Source organism: Borostomias antarcticus (assembly GCF_949987555.1).
Source record: "Borostomias antarcticus genome assembly, chromosome: 23".
Taxonomy (NCBI): Eukaryota; Metazoa; Chordata; class Actinopteri; order Stomiiformes; family Stomiidae; genus Borostomias; species Borostomias antarcticus.
Genome location: NC_140256.1, coordinates 1,468,344 through 1,490,441, shown reverse-complemented (window position 1 = coordinate 1,490,441; position 22,098 = coordinate 1,468,344). Strand labels below are relative to the sequence as shown.

The window sequence follows — 22,098 nt, the reverse complement described above, 5'->3', positions numbered from 1 at the left end:
ACGTTACTTATTTATAGTCCAATGACTCGATCAGGTTTATTTTTTTATTGCAAAACAGTCAAAACAGCAAATTACATTGAATAAAATTCTATTAGACCAATCTTATCTAATAGTTGTTTTTGTTTGTTGCAGATGTTGGAACAGTTAAAGTATACTAAGTGGTGACAAAACTTTGATATTCAATCCAGTTATTGTCTATAATAGTAAGCAGACTGTCATACATGTTATGTACATTATAACCCCAGACTGACGGACAGTACACACGTGATTTAAACGCAGAAAAAACAATTCTAGCCTTACAAAATAGTGGACTTGCCAAAAGCTAATAATAATAATGATGGCCCAAATAACCACAAATAAACATGACTCCATTCCTTATCTACAGTCACAATGTTGTACTGATCCCTGTTCATATGTAGACATCAGGTGACCGTCTGCTCAGTCCGAGTCGCTGTCCCCTTCGCTGTCGGCCTCCTTCACATCCACGCTGAACTTGTACTCCTGGTCGCAGCCCATGTAGGCGTCGCTCATGAAGTACAGGGTGTAGTTATGAACCCCCAACACCGGCGCCACAAAGTCCAGCTTCACCTACAAGAGAGACCAGAACAGAGTGATACTAAGACACTGGGTTCATTCACAGATTTAGATTTCTTTTTATATCCACTGCTTTGTCTGAGAGGTGAGAGGTCAAAGCGATGTGTGTATCAGAGCCTGGGTTGAGAGGTCACTGACCTTGGCCTTCTGCTGCAGGGTCAGCCTCTTGATGGAGATCAGGCTGTTGGACTTGGGGTCCCCGATCACCACCCACCAGCCCTCCTCACGTTTCTAAAACACCACCAGCCAACCGGTAAACATCAACAAAGAGGCTCCACACCTCCAAATTTAAAAGATACAAATCTTTGGTTGAAGATTTCATATGTATGCATGTATATGTTGTTTGTATGTGTTGTTTTGGTATGTTGTCTTATGTTTTAATTATGTGTGTAATGGTTGTTTTCTTTGTATTTGTGTAATATATATTTTTTTTTAATTTTATTTATTATTTTTATTTTATTTTATTTTATTTTATTTATTTATAAATAAATAAAAATAAGCCACAACTCTTGATAATGACCAGAACTCTACATACCTGTGGGAACAGGGGAGCGATGACTGGACCAGTCACCTCCTCCTCTCTCTCCAACTGGACCAGAACCAGAACCGGACCACCACTGAGAACACAGAGTCAACACATTATATATCAGCACATCAGAATCTAACCATGAATGATTCCCTGCTATGGTAAATGGACGGCACTTATATAGCGCTTTTCCACCTTAGCGGCACTCAAAGCGCTTTACAATGACCTCTCATTCACCCATTCACACACATTCACACACCAATGGCGGTAGCTGCCATGCAAGGCGCTAACCTGCTCATTGGGAGCAATTTGGGGTTAGGTGTCTTGCTCAAGGACACTTCGACATGTGGACAGTCGGAGCTGGGGTTCGAACCGCTGACCCTTCGATCATTGAACGACCCGCTCTACCAACTGAGCTACAGCCTCCCGGTCAGACGGCTGGATTACCTCTTGATGTTGTCCTTCTCGGACACCTCGTAGGACAGCTCGATGTTGGGGTAGCGGTTACAGAAGCGCGCCACGTCGGCGATCTGGGGGTCGGAGAGCTGCAGCAGGGCGCTCCGCTCGTCGTCCTCCATCTCCATGATGTCGAAGATGCTCTCCACTCCCTACGAGGGGGCAGGCCGGGTTTAAACACACAACATCCTCACTGGATCCCTCTGGAATATGTAGGGGGGGGACCTATGCCCACCCTCCCATTGCTCTCTGTAAAGCGTGTTGCGTTTAGGGCTGGGTTTAAAAAATCATTGATTCTGAAGCGATTCTGAATCAAATGATTCAGAATCGATTCATGAATCCCAAAATCGATCTTTTATTTAATGAATGAATGAATAAATGAAGGAATGAATAGTTAATTCATTCATTCAATGATTCATTTTTGGAAATCAGTATCGATACCCAGCCCTAGTATTGATGTGTTGCATAACTTGGCAGTCATGTAATTAAGGTTACAGAAAAAAAAAAAAAGTTTTTAGTAACACTAACCGAATCGATATTGAATCGAATCGAATCAAATCGTGATAATCGATTCTGAACCTTGTAAATCGTAATCAAATCGATATCCAGCCCTAGTTGTGTTGTCTCTGTGTTTGAAATGCACTATACAAATAAAGTTTGATTTGATTTGTAGCAGCACCATACACAATACAACAGCCATGGGCGTGATGGAAACAGACTGGTTGGCCTCACCTTGTCTGTGCAGCGCTTGATGTGTTCCGAGGTGAAGAAGGGCAGCTGTTTGAGGTACGAGTCCTTGGACCACATGGCCTGGGTGACCATCTGGGCCAGCTCCATGGCCGCCAGCGCCGGGCTCAACCAGCCGTTACTGGACAGCACGTCCACACACGCCTGGATCAGACGCACCGCCTGCACACACACAAAACACACACAAAATTCGGGGTTCAGTGTCTTTGCCCAAGGACACCTCGACATGTGGACAGGAGGAGCTGGGATTTGAACCGCCGACCCTGCGATCATTGGACGACCCGCTCTACCAACTGAGCTACAGCCGCCCCACATTCACCCCTCTCAGACACGCAGAGTACACCCATCCACCCACCCACCCACCCATCCCTCCCTCCCTCCCTCCCTCCCTCCCTCCATCCACCCACCCATCCATCCCTCCATCCCTCCATCCATCCCTCCATCCACCCACCCACCCATCCCTCCATCCATCCATCCCTCCATCCATCCCTCCATCCATCCCTCCATCCATCCCTCCATCCATCCCTCCATCCATCCCTCCCTCCATCCATCCCTCCATCCCTCCCTCCCTCCCTCCCTCCCTCCATCCATCCGGCCTCCTCGCTCACCTTCCCCAGGATCTCCTCAGTGTCAGACTGGAGCTCAGCGCTCAGCTGCATCCTGGACAGGTGGGCCTGGAGCAGCAGGTTGGTCTTCACGTGGGGGTCGTTGAACTTGGGGTTGTTCAGTTTGTGGGGCACCTTCTGGGCCAGCTGAAACAGAACCCCCCCACACCCAACTTCATTACTATCCAGTACCCGGTGTGTGTGGAATAATCTTGCGTGAGAGTGGATATCAGGTTGTGTGTGAAGGCGGAGGCGTGTGTTCACCTGTCTGAGCAGAGTGTCCTCGTGGTGACGGATGGGGATGTTGTTGTACTCTGCGGCGTTGGAGATGATCTCAATCAACCCGCGGATCTTCGTCTTGGCGTTCAGCGACATGCTGAACAGCTCTGTCGTGCAACGGAAAAGAAAACAGCGTTGGTTACGGCGTGTTAAGTGGCGGATGGCGGTGTGGTAGGACGGGCGCACCAGTAGGGATGCACCGATTGCGATGGCTGATGCCGATGGCCGATGTTTATTTAATTTAATTTTTATTCCCCCTTTTGTGGCAGGGAAACAAAGAAATTAAGTGTTTGGTTCCAAAACGCCGATTTTTATTTCACTTTAATTTGAAAGCAAACTACACGTGCGTTTGTGGCGTTACGTCACGGATCTTCTCCGAATCTGCAGCTGGGTAGGCTACGTTTTGCAACAAAAAAGACGTAATTGTTGCGACAGAACATCGGCCACTACCATCGGCGAATGTCATTTTATTTGCCGATGGGCCGATGGCAGTCAACAAGGCCAACATCGGCCGATGCCGATGTTCGGCCGATGCATCGGTGCATCCCTAGTGTTAAGTGGCTCTACATCCTGGTACGACGGACGGCGGTGTGGTAGGACGGGCGCCGCGCTGGAGCGGTCCTCACCGATGGTGGTGTAGTTGATGTAGTAGTACGCTGCGATCATGCCCAGATTGAGCGGAGCCACGTCCATCTCGTCCTCGATGCTGATGCACTTGGACTGCTCCAGGTCATGCAGGGTGTGCTCCACCAGCTCAGACAGGTGGTCCGACAGGTGACGATGAGACATGCCTGGAGGGAGGGAGGGGGGGGGGGGGGAGGGAGAGAGAGAGAGGGAGGGAGGGACGGAGGGAGAGAGAGAGAGAGGGAGAGAGAGAGAGAGAGAGGGAGAGAGGGAGAGAGGGAGAGAGAGAGAGAGAGGGAGAGAGGGAGAGAGAGAGAGGGAGGGAAGGAGGGAGGGAGAGAGAGAGAGAGGGAGGGAGGGAAGGAGGGAGGGAGAGAGGGAGGGAGGGAAGGAGGGAGGGAGAGAGGGACAGAGAGAGAGGGGGAGAGAGAGGGAGGGACAGAGGGAGGAACAGAAGGAGGGAGGGAGAGAGAAGCAGCCAGATTTAAGACTCCAACAATATACATCCTTCGTGTCCAGAAACGTCATGGAAGTACTAGTGGCCGATCCCTCCCCCTCGTTTCCCGGGGAGTGGGGGTGGTATGGTGGGGTGGTATGGTGGGGGTGGTATGGTGGGGTGGTATGATGGGGTGGTATGGTGGCTAGCGGTGTGCGTGGCGACTGACCCTGCAGGTTGTAGTAGTTGGGGTTCTGAGTCATGCGGCGGTAGAGGAACGTCCAGGTCAGGTAGTCCACGGCGTCCTGCTTGTTCTCCACCGTCTTGGTGACGATCTCGGCGTTGAAGTGGTCGTGGAGGCAGTGGTCCAGATGGGACTCCACGGGCAGAGGCTCGTACAGGAACTTCTTGAAGAAATCCTGGAGGAGAGGACAGACTCAGTCTCAGACGGGGCAGTGACAGACTCAGATGGAGAGTGAGACAGAGAGGGGAAAGTAGGACACTTCGACAGGAGGAGCCGGGATTCGAACCGCCGACCCTACGGTCATTGGACGACCCACTCTACCACTGAGCCACAGCCGCCCAAAGTGTGTTGCTACCTTCTTGGAGCCCTGGCACATGATGACGCAGCGCCCCTCGTCGTCTTGGAGAGGCCGGTTGGCCTTTCCCACCATCTGGAGCACGTCATAGATGGGATAGTCCACGTACCTGGAGGACGGGGGGGGGGGGGACAGCGTCACTCACAGGCATTGTTATGTAGTCGTCAACAAACGGCGTTTATCGGCAGGATACCGCCTCTAAGTCCAGGAAGAGAACGTACGCGTGGATCTTGCCGTTGTAGTACTGGGTATCCATGACGACGACCAGGTGAGCGGAGATGTTGGTGCCCCAGCAGAGAGAGCGTGACGCCACGACGACCTGGACCGCACCTGCACACACACAGAGGACCGGACACAGGAAGTGAGCCGAGGTGACCGTTACGCCACAGAACCGGACTTCCGGTTACCAAGCAGCAGCGACCGCTCTTAAAACCCTGGAGGGGCCAGTCGTACCAGAGTTGAAGAGCTGTTCCACTATCTTGCGCTCCATGGTGGACAGGCCCTCGTGCAGGTAGCCCACGCCGTTGGCCAGCGTCTCCTTCAGGGTGGGGTCGCCCACCTTCTCCAGGAACGGCGCCAGGTCCTTATCTGTGCAGTGCAGGAACCTGAGGAGATTTAAATAAAAACATCCGTTAACAGCTTTGAAAACCGGTCACCGCTCAACCTCCCGTGACTCAAGACTCGGCGTCGGGGTTTTCGGCGAGTCGGTAGCGCTACTCTGGGCGGGTCGGGCGAAGGTCAAGCGCTGACCTTTGGGGGACCACGTCGGCGGCGCAGAAGGTGAGGATGTCGATGGCGGTGAGGCGCGTCTGCCGGCGGGAGGGCACGAACACCACGGCGGGTTTGGAGGGCGAGTGCTTCATGATGGCGTGGTACACCGGCTTGGCCATGGACAGCAGGCGCGTCTGGGTGTGACTCACGTTGAAGCCCTGGCAAATGAGAGGAGGCGGTTAGACGGACGTTTCGGGACATAAACATGGTGATAACGGTGGATGTGGTTGGGGACCAGGTGGTTTGGATCTTGTTGGGGACCAGGTGGTTTGGATCTGGTTGGGGACCGGGTGGTTTGGATCTGGTTGGGGACCGGGTGGTTTGGATCTGGTTGGGGACCGGGTGGTTTGGATCTGGTTGGGGACCGGGTGGTTTGGATCTGGTTGGGGACCAGGTGGTTCTGAGCCCAGTTGGGGACCAGGTGGTTTGGATGTGGTTGGGGACCGGGTGGTTTGGATGTGGTTGGGGACCGGGTGGTTCTGAGCCCTGTTGGGGACCGGGTGGTTCTGAGCCCAGTTGGGGGCCGGCTGGTTCTGAGCCCGGTCACGCCGGGGGGGGAGGAGTGGGTCACGGACCTGGATGTGCAGCTCCAGAGGAACGGGCCGGACGTTGGGGTGGAAGTTGAAGGTGGCCGTGGTGCTGCAGCCCAGCCAGTGGGCCACGTCCTTGGCGTTGGACAGGGACGAGCTGAGCGCCACGATGCGGATGGGCCGCTCGATCTGGGACGAGATGTACCTCATCCTGGAGCAGATCACCTCCAGCACGGGCTGGGGGGGGAGAGAGGAGACATGGATGTATAAGCATCGACTACAGACGACTTCACCGGAATATTCCTATCAAGCACAATAGTTATATTGCTTCAATGGAAGTTTACTTTGTTTATTTTGACGGGACAATAATAATGATAAACACAGATACATGAAATGGATGCATTAAAAACATCTATACATGACAATGTGTAAAAAAAGCGGGATTTAGCACAAGGCTATATTCCCTCAGTAGTCCCCGACATGGAAGCACTAAAAATGGAGGGAAAAACGGTTCTCTCTGCATGTGAACGCGTGGCCGTACCCCGTTATCTCCTCCGATGAGGTGGGTCTCGTCCACGATGAACAGGCTGACGTTCTGCACGTTCTTCCTCTGCTTCCAGCGGCGGGACAGGATGTCCCACTTGTCCGGGGTGCTGACGATGATGTCGCCCTTCCCCAGCAGCTTCAGGTCCGTGCTCGTCTCTCCGGTCAGCAGAACCACCTTCTTGTTCAGAGCGTCCTGGAACTTCTGGTGCCAGTCCACGAACACCTGGACGGACAGGACTTCTGCTTAAGTGGCGAAGTACTAAAAACTAAAATACATAGGGAACTGGAAAAGCCAGCTAGTTAAAGCTAACTGTGCTAATGCTAACTGTGCTAACGCTAACTGTGCTAACGCTAACTGTGCTAACGCTAACTGTGCTAACGCTAACTGTGCTAACGCTAACTGTGCTAAAGCTAACTGTGCTAACGCTAACTGTGCTAAAGCTAACTGTGCTAAAGCTAACTGTGCTAACGCTAACTGTGCTAACGCTAACTGTGCTAAAGCTAACTGTGCCAATGCTAACTGTGCTAACGCTAACTGTGCTAACGCTAACTGTGCTAACGCTAACTGTTCGCTCCCACAGTCAGTACCTGTTCAGCCAGGGCCTCCATGGGGGTGATGTAGACACAGCGGCCCTCCACGTTGTGCAGAAGCATCCTGAGGATGGCGAACTCGGCGCAGATGGTCTTCCCACTGCCGGTGGGGGCGCCCACAAACACGTTGTCGTCGCTGTTGTACAAGGCGTTAAACACTGGAGGAGCAAAGCACAGTCCGAACCGTTAGTTCATCTGACAATCAAGGCCGCCATCATGTTTACATTACAGTCATTTAGCAGACGCTTTTATCCAAAGCGACTAACAATAATTGCATTTAATGTAGGAAAAGCTAATGTGCTACTACTTGCCAGAACTCACAATTGCATCTTCTTTCTAAAACGAGTGACTAAGAGCATCATCTAGTGCTGAAGGTTGATTAGAGATTCTTGAACAAGTATGTTCAAGGTACATGACCTTAAGGGAGGGGCGTGGCGAGTGCGTTTGAAATGGTGTGTCTCTTTACCCTGCGTCTGGATGGGGTTAAAGAACGGGAACTTGTTCTGGTAGAGGGTCTCGAAGGCGGCGTTCCGGAGGGCGGTGACGGGCAGGGGCTGCAGGTCCAGCAGCTCCGTGGGGGGGGGGTACTTCTCGGGCAGGATCAGGTGACGGAAGGACACCGGCAGCTGGGTCTCACAGGCTGGGAGGAGGAGGAGGAGAAGAGGAGGAGGAGGAGGAGAAGAGGAGGAGGAGGGTGAGATGGAGGCAGACCACATGCAGGACCATCCTAGTCGGACGTTTCTAACGAGGACGTCACTCACAGAGCCAGCGATCGGACGCCACGCGGATGAAGTACTGCGGCGGCAGAGGCTCGAACACGGGTACGAAGAAGGTGACCAGGTGTTCGTCCTGGGCGTACTTGGCCTTGAGCAGGAAGTACTCGTGGTGGAGGATGACCTCGCTGTCCACGTCCTCCACCAGGATCCAGAAGGCCTCTGACGAGCCATGCACCTGCGGGAGGAGAGAGAGAAAACCAGAGAGGCTCATGGGAACGCTCATGTGACTCAGTAAACAGGTACAAACCCTTAAAGGACCATACCGGTCTAAATAGGATTTGATCTACTTAAACTAGTCACCCAACGTATATCACATAACCGCAATCCATAATCCATTTCCTAAGTAAAGCTCAGGTTAAAAGATTATTTTCGTGTTTTACTTACATTTCAAAAGCTGAAAATTATTTGAAACTGAGATGAGTTTGTCAGCACAACAAGGGAACAATTTAAAAATAAGTTTTGAAGCCATCACGTTCAACTTTTGAAATGTAAGTAAAACGTGAAAATGCAAACATCTTTGAGCGTAAGCTTTACTTCGGAAAATGGATTGCGGTAATGTGATAAACGTTGGGTGAGTAGTTGTAGGTAGATCACATCATATTTAGACTGGTATGGTTCTTTTAAGACTAGACTACGACGACCGGTATTCTGATTCCCGGCTTTCGGCGTTTCGCTGACCTTGTCGTCCCACTGGAAGTCGGGAGTGATGGTGAGCTCCACCTTCAGCGTGGAGCGCGTGATTGGCTGCAGGTGCACGGCCAGGTCCAGCTTGGGGAACTGGTGCACGTACTTATGGATGGTCTTCCCCATCTTTGGCATTCGGATCAGCTCACCTGGGGAGGCGGGGGGGGGGGGGGGCAGAGGGACTGTCAATCACCAGCAAAGCTAGGAAACCAACAGGGAAAGGATGGTGTAGTGGTGTTGGGGGGGGCGGTCGGCGTAGAGGGGTAGAATATTCGGGGGAGCTTGCTGACCGATCTCGTTGTGGTTGAGGTCGTAGAGGCGCTCGAAGGGGAAGTTTTTCTTCTCGATCTTCTTGATGACCTCCTCTGGCAGCTTCCTGAACTGGCGCAGAGGAGACATGGACTGCCACCTGAGGGGGAGCGAGACACGAAACTAAAGACGGAGAAGACCAGCGAACCTCCCGTTCCCGACACGCCGTTAGCATAACGCAACACACGGCGTTACGCGGGTGGTTAGAAAAAGCATCGCAGAGGACGTTTGTGAATTTAACCGGGCGAAAACAAAAGCCATGGCTGACTCACATCCTCTTGTCAATCATCTTGCAGAGGTTCATGGTCTTGTCTGTGAGCTGGGCCCACCCCCGGCTCAAGACGATCTCAAAGATGGCCCTCATCAGCCGCCCGGCGCTCTGAGGACAGGAGAGGACGGTCAGCTTTACGAGGACACAACGACGCTGTGAGGCACACGGGAAAACGACGGACGCCATTTTGAATTACCTGTGTGACGTAGACCATGTCGGCCATGAGGGCGAAGCCCTCCAGCTTGAGCTGGGAGATGTAAGCCTGGAGCAGGACGTTGATCTGGAACGACAGCACGCAAATCTCAGGGATACAGAAGTACTATGGTACTAATGATACAGAAGTACTATGGTACTAACGCGTCACGGCGTTGTCTTTAATAACTACACGTGACCTTTAAAAGGAATGAGCACAGGCATACTCACTATCATTTTGGAATTTTTAAATTGATATTTATAACTGTTTTGTTATTGTTGTAACTTTGTAAATATTGTGTCTGTGTTTACTTGTTTTTAACCATGAACGGTGGGTGTTATGAAAGGCACCTTGAAAAAAAATGCATTATTATTATTGTTGTTACCTTAGCGCTGGGCTCCTCGATGCTCTCCTTCACGGGGATGGGAACTCGTTCCAGAAGCTTCTGCAGCTCCAGCTTCTCCTCCTGGGAGAAGAACCCACACATCAGTGTTAACGGTCACAATGTATGGATGTGCTGAGTAGGGCTGGGTATCGAGTCCAATTTCAAGAATCGATTTGATTCCGATTCACAAGGTTCAGAATCGATTATCACGATTCAATTCGATTTCGATTCGGTTAGTGTTACTAAAACCAGTTTTTTTTTTTTTGCTGTAACCTTAATTACATGACTGCTAAGTTATGCAACACATTAATACTAGGGCTGGGTATCGATACTGATTTCCAAAAATGAATGAATGAATGAATCATTGAATGAATTAATGAACTATTCATTCCTTCATTTATTCATTCATTCATTAAATAAAAAATCGATTTTGGGATTCATTAATCGATTTCTGAATCATTTGATTCAGAATCGATTCAGAATCGATTTTTTAAACCCAGCCCTAGTGCTGAGTGTTTCCGCTGCAGTTATTTTGGCGTGGCCCCGAATACCCGCCCCCTGCCCCCCTGCCCCCCGCCCCCCCGCCCACCTCTCTGACGGTGATGTTCCTGAACTCGGAGGACAGGGAGAAGACGCGGAAGAGCTCGATCTCGCTGAGCGTGGGCTTCAGCAGCTGGTTGTAGGTCTGGATGGAGTCGTGGGTGATGTAGAAGTGGCTGGCGATGCGTCCCAGGTCTGTCACCTGCAGGGCGGAGAACCAATCAAACAGAGCCCAGGGGGTGCAAACCCAACGCTGCTGTAGCCTCATCTAGCTTCTGGCCGTAGATTAGATTAGGATTTATTTTTCTAATTATTTGTCTTGGGCATAGAAGAGTCGTGGCATAACAGCAACATATACACATAAAATACATATAGAACAAAACATTGTTCAGCATCACACAGAACTCACTATATATTGTATACACACACAAAATAAGTGTCTCATAGATCTATCCATTAGGGAGCTTAATTGAAGCTTGATTGGAGCTTACAAATGAGATTTTATACATATTTAGTCTACATGGTGTCAGCCTCTATCTTCTACCTGAGGACATCAGCTCAAATCCCTTGTGGAGGACATGGTTAAGGACATCAGCTCAAATCCCTTGTGGAGGACATGGTTGGGGTCCCCAACTATTCTGAGGCCCCGCCTCCTCGCCGTCTCATCAAACAGAGAGAGTACAGAGTGTTGAGGTCGGTGTACCTGGAAGCTTCCGGTCCTCTTGTCGTACTTGACCAGGCTGTTCTTGTCCAGCACGTTGGCCGCCGTGTGGACCAGGTCCATCCTGCGCCTCTCCAGCAGGGGGTCGGCGCTGCGGTCATCGTGGGAGACCCCGTACAGGGTGGGGTTGCGGAGCATGCGCACGTACAGGTAGGTGTATCCCAGCCAGTTCACCGCATCCTGGCGCCAAGCAAGAGAGAAAACACCAGGGATGAGTTTCCCAGAGGCATCGTAGCGCTACGATGAACGCCGTAGCTTACGATGAACGCCGTAGCTTACGATGAACGTAGCGCTACGATGAACGCCGTAGCTTACGATGAACGTAGCGCTGCGATGCCTCTGGGAAACTCAGACCAGAGTTCTTGCGGGTCTGTGTGCGGTTGGTGTGTGTAATAATCGTGTTTTGTGTTCTTGGCGGCGTGCGCGGGGTTCCGCCCACCCACCTTGGCGTTCTGCACGTTGCCCAGCACGATCTCGGCGTTGAGCATGTCGGGCAGCTTGGACACCATCTGGCTCTCGATGGGCAGCTGCTGGTTGAGCAGGGACAGGTAGTACTGCAGCTCGCCGTGGGACGTGATCAGGATGCCCTCGCCCTTGGTGTCATACTGAGGACGCCCCGCTCGCCCCAGCATCTGAGACACGGGACAAGGACCAATGACCTTTTCAATATTTTTCGATTTTTATTATATTAGTTCTAAAATGTCTTTCTATATGATGCATTTGACCAGGCTTTAACGTCTAGCCCAGGGACTGCAGCTGAACATTATCAACCCTGTTAATGCATATTTACAGTTGTATTCATGCTTCATGTCTATCACAGTGGATTGGTATGGACTGTCCCTGCTCAAATAAACTCAATAAAGTCAAGTAAAGTACTTTTCTTTATAACTGTGAGTGACAGCGGTCACACACACAGAATAACACTTTTAATGTCTTTTTCTTTTTCTGTCTTACTTTATTTTATTGTGCCGTTTTATTTTCAGTCATTTATTCTACTAATGATTATGTACCAATGATTTAGAGGTCACATGGATTTTATAACCCTTTGGGGTTTTCTACATGTTCACCTGCACAATCTCTTTACTCTCTGTTGTTATTGTTGTTCTCCGTTATACAAACGTGCAAATAAATAAATCTAAATCTAAATAAAATAACTGGAAGGAGAAAACTCTAGTCTCTACTAGGAATAGTTGTGCATGGAGGCTGACTCTGTAGTTCTGTGTCCAGCGGGTCCAGAATCTGACTGACCTGGAGGATGTCCAGGGCTCCGAGCTCGGTCCACCTGCCCTTCTCAGGGCTGTACACCTGTGTGCCTTTGATGATGACCGTGTGGGCGGGCAGGTTCACGCCCCAGGCCAGGGTGGCCGTGGACACCAGCACCTGAAAACAGAACGGACTCCTGCGTCATACTTGGTAAATATATATAATGGTAAATAGACTACACTTTTATAGCGCTTTACAATGGCCTCTCATTCACACACACATTCACACACCAATGGTGGCAGCTGCCATGCAAGGTGCTAGCCTGCTCACTGGGAGCTATTTGGGGTTCAGTGTCTTGCCCGAGAACACTTCGACATGTGGACAGGAGGAGGCGGGATTCGAACCGCAGACGCTACGATCATTGGACGACCCGCTCTACCACTGAGCCACAGCCGCCGTCACTTACTTCTCGACCGCGGCAAAGCGAGCTGAGAGAGAACAGCCGAGAGAGAGAGAGAGAGAGAGAGAGAGAGAGAGAGAGGAGACTGACCTGAATGTGGCGATCGGCAAAGAGATCCTCCACCAGCGTACGGTCGACTCTGGTCATCCCGGCGTGGTGGATCGCAAAACCGTAGGGGAGCAGGTCCTTCAGCTCCAGGTTCTGCCCAAATTAATCAGAAAAACTGGATTTATTTCTAAAGCACGTTTAAAACGACAGCAGTCGACCAAAGTGCTGTACAAAGGTGGATCCTGGGTAAAAACATCTCTCAACAAAACAAGGACATTTCTCAGCCCTTCTCAAAGACAGGGACGCCAGCGTTGTGGGCATGACTCAGGTCCCAGGGTCGGTGGCGCTCACGCCAGCGTTGTGGGCGGAGCGTTGGGTCCCAGGGTCGGTGGCGCTCACGCCAGCGTTGTGGGCGGAGCTTGGGTCCCAGGGTCGGTGGCGCTCACCTTGCACTGCTCCGCCTCTGTCCTCAGGACCTCGGTGGAGGCGGAGCCCTCGCGGAGGAACAGGCCCAGGGTGTCCTTCTCCAGGCACATGTCCCTGATGGCCCGCGCCGTCTTCCCCGTCTCCTTCCTGGAGTGGACGAACACCAGCACCTGGTTCTTCCCCGCGTGCTCCATGATCTTCTCGTAGACGATCTCGTTCATGATCTGGAAGCGCTTGATGGCCTTCTTCTCCGTGATGCCCACGTAGGTCTGCTCCAGGGGCACGGGGCGGAAGCTACCGGGGTCAAACCGGGGTCAAACAGAGGTCAGCACTGGGGAGGCACCCATATGAACATTTTGGCCGATACCGATAACAGATATTAACATTGCTGTCATGGCCAATAACCGATATTTACCGATGTTGATATGATCTGTATAAAAAAACATTTCTTTGAAATGTTAAATTGTTTTGTGCGTGTCATGTGAAGAACATAAATAAAATTTAAAAAACATTTGATCACAAAAAACAAATTTCTTTGATAATCAAATATTATATACTGTAGAAAAACACATGGAAACACTGTCTCTATTTCCAAAACATTCGGAAAACCCAATAAAAATACTGCATTGTTTCCTCTCAACAACACACACAACAGCAGCTAGACACAAATAATTATCGGTTGTTCACATCGGCCCTGTTTTGCACATCGGACCGATACCGATATACTAAAAAACGACTAACATCGGCCGATACCAATACGATAGCGGATCTATCGTGCATCCCTAGTAAGCACATTCTGAATGAACCACGCACGAGCGGAAAAAAGTCTGAAGGACCGACCTGTTGTCGAAGTAGAAGAGTCCCTTGGCGGGGTCGACGCGCAGGCAGGTGGCCACGTCCTCGTAGTTGGGCAGGGTGGCGCTGAGGCCCAGCAGACGCACGTCCTCCTGGGTCAGCTCCACGTTGCGGATGGTCCGGGCCACCAGCGACTCCAGAACCGGCCCGCGGTCGTCGTGCAGCAGGTGGATTTCATCCTGAACCGCACACAGCCGAGCGCATGCTTACAACTTAGTTACGTTTAGATTAAATCAAATAATTATTCATTCATACACTGCACTGGAACTTTTATTCCTTACTGATTACTAGTGGTCCAAACCATGGACAATGCAAGAAAGAGGGATGGGCTGCACTTGAAACAAGCTATCAAACACATTTGGAGAGGTTTTGAATTGCTATTTTTATTCTCAAATTTTAGCATTTTAGCACTAGTAATTTTCCTTTGGCTCTGACTAAAATCTCTTTGGGGGCCAAAAAATCCTCTATGCAGGACAAACCCTGGGCGTGTGTGTGCTTAGTGTGTACTTGCTCGAGTGTGTACTTGCTCGAGTGTGTACTTGCTCGGGCGTGTACTTGCTCGGGCGTGTACTTGCTCGGGCGTGTACTTGCTCGGGCGTGTACTTGCTCGGGCGTGTACTTGCTCGGGCGTGTACTTGCTCGGGCGTGTACTTGCTCGGGTGTGTACTTGCTCAGGCGTGTACTTACGATGATGATGAGGCGCACTAGCTGCGTGTACGTGCGCTCGCCACCCTTGCGCGTGATGATGTCCCACTTCTCTGGCGTGCAGACGATGATCTGCGTGGCGTTGATCTCCTCCTTGCACAGCTGGTGGTCTCCGGTGAGCTCGGACACCGTGATGCCGTAGCTCGCCAAGCGCTGGGGGGAGGGGCGGGGACACACATGGGGAGTAGCAGTTTTTTTTACAGCTCACTTATCTGACCCCCGGTTGATTACTGTTTTTTTGCTTCCCTCTGGAATATGTAGAGAGTGGGTCGTATGCCCACCTCCCTTGTTCTCTGTAAAGCGCATTGTGTTGCCTCTGGGTATGAAATGCGCTATACAAATAAAGCTTTGATTGATTGATTTGAGCAGTATTATTAGTTATATGTTGTATATTGTGTCCACCCTATTTATCATGTATTCTTATTCTGCATATTTTATTAACCTTTTATTAAGATTACTCTCTTAATCTACAATGAAACAGAAATTTCCCCACAAGGATAAATAAAGAGCTATCTATCTACCACAGCATCCTGCCATACAGAGCACACTCAGATCCACAGCATCCTGCCATACAGAGCACACTCAGATCCACAGCATCCTGCCATACAGAGCACACTCAGATCCACAGCATACTACCATACAGAGCACACTCAGATCCACAGCATACTACCATACAGAGCACACTCAGATCCACGCTGTCCACAGAACCGTCTCCGTTCGAATACCGATGCGTCGGGACGTCCTGTCCGGCTACGGATCCAGAAGTCTCACCTTGCTGAAGCTGCCCACCATCTCCTGGACCAGGGAGCGCATGGGGGCCACGTAGATGATCTTGAAGTCGTCCAGGTTGATGGTTCCATCCAGGTTGATGTGCTTGCCGATCTCTCTCAGCATGGCCATCAGGGCCACGTTGGTCTTTCCTGCTCCCTGGAGACGGAGAGGAGAGACCACAGGATTAGGGCAGAAGAAATATCTGCCATTAACCCTTTTAATATGACCACGTCACCGGCAACATTTAAAAAAATATCTAACAAATATTTAATAATATTAAAAAAAATATCTAACAAATCTAAAATATTCCTCACTCCAACACTTGCTGAAAGCTGAGAAACTGCGCTTTCTAGTATTATAGGGAAAATCCAATTAATATTCGAAATGTTGTCACTTTATTTTCAGGGTTCAAAGGGTAAACACCACGGTAGGACTAGGATATACCCTGAGGGAAACTCACTGACCGTGGGAGCGCAGACCAGCAGGTTCTCGTCCGTCTCCAGGGCGGTCTTGAACAGCTTGCTCTGGATGCGGTTCAGGGTCTTGAACCCTTCAAACCCAGCCTGAGCATACTTGGGCAGCTTCTCAATGCCCACTAGCACCTAATGAGGCAAGACAGGCATGTGATAAGAGGGCGGGGCACATTCCACTAACATCTCTGGCTTCTTAGTTCAGAACGCTTGGCTGAAAGTGAAGGACAAGAAGACTAGACACAAATGGTAAACGGACTGCACTTACATAGCGCTTTTCCACCTTAGCGGCACTCAAAGCGCTTTACAATGGCCTCTCATTCACCCATTCACACACACATTCACACACCAATGGCGGCAGCTGACATGCAAGGTGCTAACCTGCTCATTGTGAGCAATTTGGGGTTAGATGTCTTGCTCAAGGACACTTCGACATGTGGACAGTCAGAGCTGGGATTCGAACCACTGACCCTTCGATCACTGAACGACCCACTCTACCAACTGAGCTACAGCCGCCCCTACACAAACAAGCCCCCTACACACACCTCGTCTTCAGCGAAGGGCTTGGGCTTGAGGGCGGGCACGTGCACTTCCTCGTAGCCTTTGCGCTGTTTCCGGAAGGATCCGTCGGGCAGTTGGCACCTCTTGTTGGCCATGAAGTGACTTCCCTGTGTGAAGGCCAGGTCCTCCAGATCCAGCAGCTGACGAGGGGCCAGTGACTGTAGCGTGGGGGGGGGGCAGACATTTTACATGTAAGTTATATATGTATGTGTGTGTGTGTGTGTGTATATATGTATATACACACACACAATTTGGTTGATGCATTGCAACAAGCATTCATTATGCTTTTAGACATACTCAGTCAGAACATATTCATTTAACAATACTAATAATGTCATTGAGCGGGGTGGGATATGTGCTCGTTAGTCCTTACCTCTCCATGGGAAACGTCCATGGACTCCAGGTCATTGTCCATGCGAGACTTCCTTAGTCTCTCCCTGCGAGATCGCTCCTCCTAAAGCCAAAATAAATAGCTCATAATAATTATTTTTTTTAAGAACTGCAAGATTTGTTTGATTATGTTCACACGTACTAACATGAACTGATAGTGTTTTATGAGAAGCGAACCCTATGGCAAACAGGAGGCCGTACCCTAATAATATCCTCCTTCTCCGTCTCCTGCAACTGGTAGAGGATTTTGGACAGGTCCTGATCAGCCTCCATCTTCCCGATGATCTTCTCCTTCTCTGCCTCGCTCTGGGCGCTGGCCAGCATGGTGCAATACTGGACTGGAGGGGAGAGTTGGACCACTTATTATTACCAACATTGACAACAGACCTATCTCAAATGGTAAATGAACTGCACTTGTATAGCGCTTTTCCACCTTAGCGGCACTCAAAGCGCTTTACAATTCACACATTCACACACCAATGGCGGTAGCTGCCATGCAAGGTGCTAACCTGCTCATTGGGAGCAATTTGGGGTTAGGTGTCTTGCTCAAGGACACTTCGACATGTGGACAGTCGGAGCTGGGATTCGAACCACTGACCCTTCGATCACTGAACGACCCGCTCTACCAACTGAGCTACAGCCGCCCCCTCTCAACTTTAAAAAGCAAGCTTTAACAGTCCCTGTTGGTAGTAATGTGAGCAGAACTCACTCATGCGTCGATGCTGCCGGAGGATCTTGATGAAGTCAAAGGTGTTGAAGCCCAGCAGTAAGACCAGCTGGTTCTCACACTCTCGATCGTCACTGGCCGTCTGCGCAGCCGAGAAACAACGAGTCAGACAGGCTGACGGTCAACAGCAGGAACCAAAATATAGAAACACCAAAACTAAAAAACGCCACTCAAAGACCCTCACTCACCTTAAGGATCTCAAGAACCTCGTCTGCCTTCTTCTGGGAGACGATGGCGTCGTCATAGAAGCGGCTGAGCTGACGCTGGAGCCAGAAGGCGTCGATGTCACGAGGGTGCAGGTCCTTTTTCTTGGCGGTCATGACATCACCTGTGGCACCCAGCTACAGTGGAGGAGAGACGGACAAGCCGGTCTGATTACTGAGGCAGTCACAGTTCACACAGCAGTTTAGTACAACTAAAGGCCTTCGTGTACGTTTGGTTGGAGGTGCCTCAAACTAGACTTAAGTCTCGAGGCGACAGGGCGTTTGTGGCGGCTGCCCCCAGGCTATGGAACAACCTGCCCCTTCAGGGGTCAGGGAAGAATTTTTACAGCTCACTTATCTGGCCCCCGGGTGATTACTGTTTTTTTTACTTCCCTCTGGAATATGTAGGGGTGGGTCGTATGCCCACCTCCCTTGTTCTCTGTAAAGCGCATTGTGTTGCCTCTGGGTATGAAATGCGCTATACAAATAAAGCTTTGATTGATTGATTGATTCATATTAGATCCTCCCAGACCCTTGAGTTTTTAAATCCTCCCTAAAAACCTCCTTTCCTCCCTGGCGTTTTAACCAGTCTGTGCTCAAGCCTTGTTTATGTTTAATGTCTGTATTGTTTTCTGAAGTCCTTGTTTTGTTGAGAGATGTTTTTACGCAGAACGAAACTTTGTAGAGGAATTTGGTCGTCTGCTGTCGTTTTAAACGTGCTTTAGAAACACATTTTGATGTGATGATTTGTTCATATTGGTGCGTGTGAATACAACACTTACGTTGGCGGTGAGAGTGGAACCAACTTCTGCTTCCTCTCCCTCACTGTCTTCGTCGGAGCCTTCCTCTCGTACCTCCCCAAACTGGTCCTCATCCCCCTCCTTCAACAGCAAGAACACAAGGTCAACGTTTATCCTCCACCGACGCCGTCCGCTCATCCTTGTCTCTGATCAAACCCAACCACTCACCTCCTCGTCAGATTCAAACTGGACGTTCACTCCGTACGTCTCATCGATGTTGTCGTCTGTGTGTGAAGACAGATGCATTTTAGTGCCCTGCTGCAGCCAGAAACTAAAGCATCGCCATGTTGTGTACGTAGGTTTCATTAACACTGTGCACAGACGGGGCTTGGTATCCTGTGCGGCGTGCGAGTGTGGCGCCGAGGAACAAACCGCAGACCACGTCATCCAGGACTGTCCGATATACCGGACACCCAACGAAATGCGTGGCCTGGCGGTTTTGGATGACGAAACGGTGACGTGGCTCCTGGAGGTGTGCCCGGATATATAGCCCGGGTGACCCCTCACCCAGGCTCGGGGTGGTAAAAGAATAGCCCCTCGGGGGGGGAGGACACAACACCTAACCCGCACGACAAAGAAGAAGATTAACAGTGTGTGTCCATACCCATATTCTGGAGCTCTTTATCCCCTCCGTAGTCTGAGATCTTCTTGCCCAGGTTGACCAGCACGTGGTAGCGCGTGTCGTCAGCAGGACCCAGCAGCTGCTCCACCTCACGCCGTCTCTCCTTGTCCCTCATCTTATCGTTCTTCAGCACGGCCAGAACCTCGTCGGCCGCCCCGCACAGGATGTCCCGCGGCTGCAGGTTCAGAACCAGAACCAAGCCGTGAGAAAACACGACAGAGCGCAGAGAGGGACTCTCACAAGATGTCAGCCATTTTACTTGTACGGCTTTTAATTGATGCAAATGTGTTTTCACTGACCTGGTCTCCTAAGGCGGCCTGGATGAAACTGAGCAAGACTTCATAGGTCTCCCTGGTTTCCTTGGTCTTGGGCTTGTAAACGATGCCCACCATCTCATCGATCCCCTCCGACAGAAGAGTGAAACCCTTCATCTTGTTGATATCATGCCTGTCCTCGTCTCTCTTTCTTCTCCTGCAGACATAATGAAGTTTACGTTTCAGTCAGTCAAATAAGACACAACACAAAGGGTAAATATGCAAAGGGATATGTAATAAAATTACTTTGCACGTCTCTCTTCGAGCATTTGAGGCTTGGTCCTTTGGGATTTATCCCCCATCTTGGTCCCTTCCAGCTTCCCCACCAGTGACAGCACTTCTCCCGTGGGCTCATCACGCCGGGTGCGGTCAATCAGCGAGCGGTCAGCTTGCAACACCAAGTTGGAGTTCTGCAATGAAAAATAGCAAAAAAATAATGCAAAAAGTCATAATAATAAATAAATAATAAATAATAAATAATGCAAAATGGCAAAAAATAATGCAAAAAGTCATAATAATAAATAAACAATAAATAATAAATAATGCAAAACGGCAAAAAAATAATGCAAAAAGTCATAATAATAAATAAATAATAAATAATGCAAAATAGCAAAGAATAATGCAAAAAGTCATAATAATAAATAAATAATAAATAATGCAAAATGGCAAAAAATAAAAGACCAACGTACTACCAACGTTTGATAGCTATCCTGCTAAGTCACTGAATCGTTGAGTTTAAATCAACTAGGGAACTATAGATAACGATAATTAACCTTATCTAGTTATCTTGCATCCATTGGTAAGTTAGGCAAGGCAAGTTTATTTATATAGTTTATTTATATAGTTTATTTATATAGCACATTTCAGCCACAGGGCAATTCAAGGTGCTTTACATGAGACATTAAAAGCATTAAAACAAAAAGCAAGACATTAAAGACATTTAAAACAAAAGACAGGACAAATTAAAAGCATTATAAATTAAGTGAGTTAGCATGCTAGCCCCAGATAGCTCATGCTAGGCTAACCTAGCTAGCAGCTAAGCTAGCAAGGAACTAAACACAACACAGATCAGACAGACTAGTGCACTAGCTTCTCCAGCAAGTTTATAAACACCGAGCCAACAAAACAGGACAGGAGCTTCTGTGATCTTATTCATGTTCCTACTCACCGCTTTATACTCGTACTGCAGGCTGCGCGCAGTCACGTCCGCCATGTTGGATTCTCCTTATCTAACCCACTTTAGTATTAGTACCTTACTGGACCTGGTTGTGGATAGAACAGGTATACACACTAAATCAATATTTTATAAAAGTGTAAAGTTGTGGAGGCGATAGTTCTTGGAGGATAAGCGATGCTGAGACGTAGTTCGTAACATGCTCCTTCCACACAACAACGGGGGCGCAATTTCCGCTTCCGGGTCATATGTGGCATCATCAAGTTCAGATGTTGTACAGCGCTCTCTATCGGCTGACAATGAAGCTGCAGATAGATAGGAGCCAGGAGCCAGGAGCCAGGAGCCAGGAGCCAGGAGCCAGGAGCCAGGAGCCAGGAGCCAGGAGCCAGGAGCCAAACACATTTGTGCCCAATGCCCATGCCGTTGAATGTTTCTGTACTGTGCTGCTGAATACAATACATCCTCCAATTATTTGGTTGGTTTTACACAGCTTTTTTATGGATATCTATATGTGGCTATCTTTTAGCCTATTTTATTGCAGGTCCTTGTAGGCTACCCTCCGTCCAATCGTTATTTCTCTTGACTCTGTAAAAAGGAAAAGCAAATTTACTGCTTTTTCGCTTTCTCTTCTTACGGTAAAAATGGGTAAACTGAACACGTGATAATCCGTTTTATCCATTGCCAGTATGTGTTTTGTGTTTTGAGTATGAATTAAACAAAAGACAAACATAATATTGCTTGTTAAATTTTTCCACATGCCTACTAAATAAGAGCAATTACATTTTAAGTCTTGAATGTATGAATGAAATGCCTTGGTAAATGTATGGAACATAGTGAGATTCATGTGTTCCTGGGATATTTACTTCACACATTCATCTGATTTTTGATTTAAAGACCAGTTGTGTAATTTACAGTACTACTACTAGTAAAAAAAAACACTGCAATTGCTACTGATGTAGCCTAGAGTATCATATTCTCTGATGTAGCCTAGAGTATCATATTCTCTGATGTAGCCTAGAGTATCTCATATTCTCTGATGTAGCCTAGAGTATCTCATATTCTCTGATGTAGCCTAGAGTATCTCATATTCTCTGATGTAGCCTAGAGTATCTCATATTCTGTGATGTAGCCTAGAGTATCTCATATTCTCTGATGTAGCCTACTTTATCTCATATTCAATGACATT

The 22,098-nt window shown here is 49.2% G+C and overlaps 1 protein-coding gene across 1 annotated transcript; it reads right to left on the bottom strand.

Moving 5' to 3' along the window:
• Positions 1-47: 47 nt before the first annotated feature.
• snrnp200 (small nuclear ribonucleoprotein 200 (U5)) lies at positions 48-21,120 on the bottom strand. Its single transcript, XM_084456799.1, has 44 exons — positions 20,907-21,120; positions 19,985-20,148; positions 19,724-19,895; positions 19,407-19,599; positions 18,971-19,026; positions 18,785-18,883; positions 17,988-18,140; positions 17,782-17,881; positions 17,274-17,410; positions 17,056-17,136; positions 16,667-16,840; positions 16,116-16,253; positions 15,652-15,807; positions 14,863-15,033; positions 14,161-14,354; positions 13,341-13,614; positions 12,937-13,047; positions 12,432-12,563; positions 11,627-11,815; positions 11,166-11,363; positions 10,512-10,664; positions 9,923-10,003; positions 9,541-9,624; positions 9,346-9,452; positions 9,055-9,173; positions 8,759-8,913; positions 8,066-8,255; positions 7,771-7,944; positions 7,302-7,462; positions 6,709-6,936; positions 6,213-6,404; positions 5,617-5,795; positions 5,320-5,471; positions 5,088-5,196; positions 4,867-4,975; positions 4,497-4,686; positions 3,834-3,998; positions 3,193-3,314; positions 2,932-3,075; positions 2,309-2,485; positions 1,568-1,728; positions 1,130-1,211; positions 733-825; positions 48-588 (listed from the first exon to the last, which is right to left on the bottom strand). Exons 1-44 carry the CDS (start codon positions 20,949-20,951, stop codon positions 439-441), a joined length of 6,414 nt encoding a protein of 2,137 aa, XP_084312925.1. The 5' UTR covers positions 20,952-21,120; the 3' UTR covers positions 48-438.
• Positions 21,121-22,098: the final 978 nt, after the last annotated feature.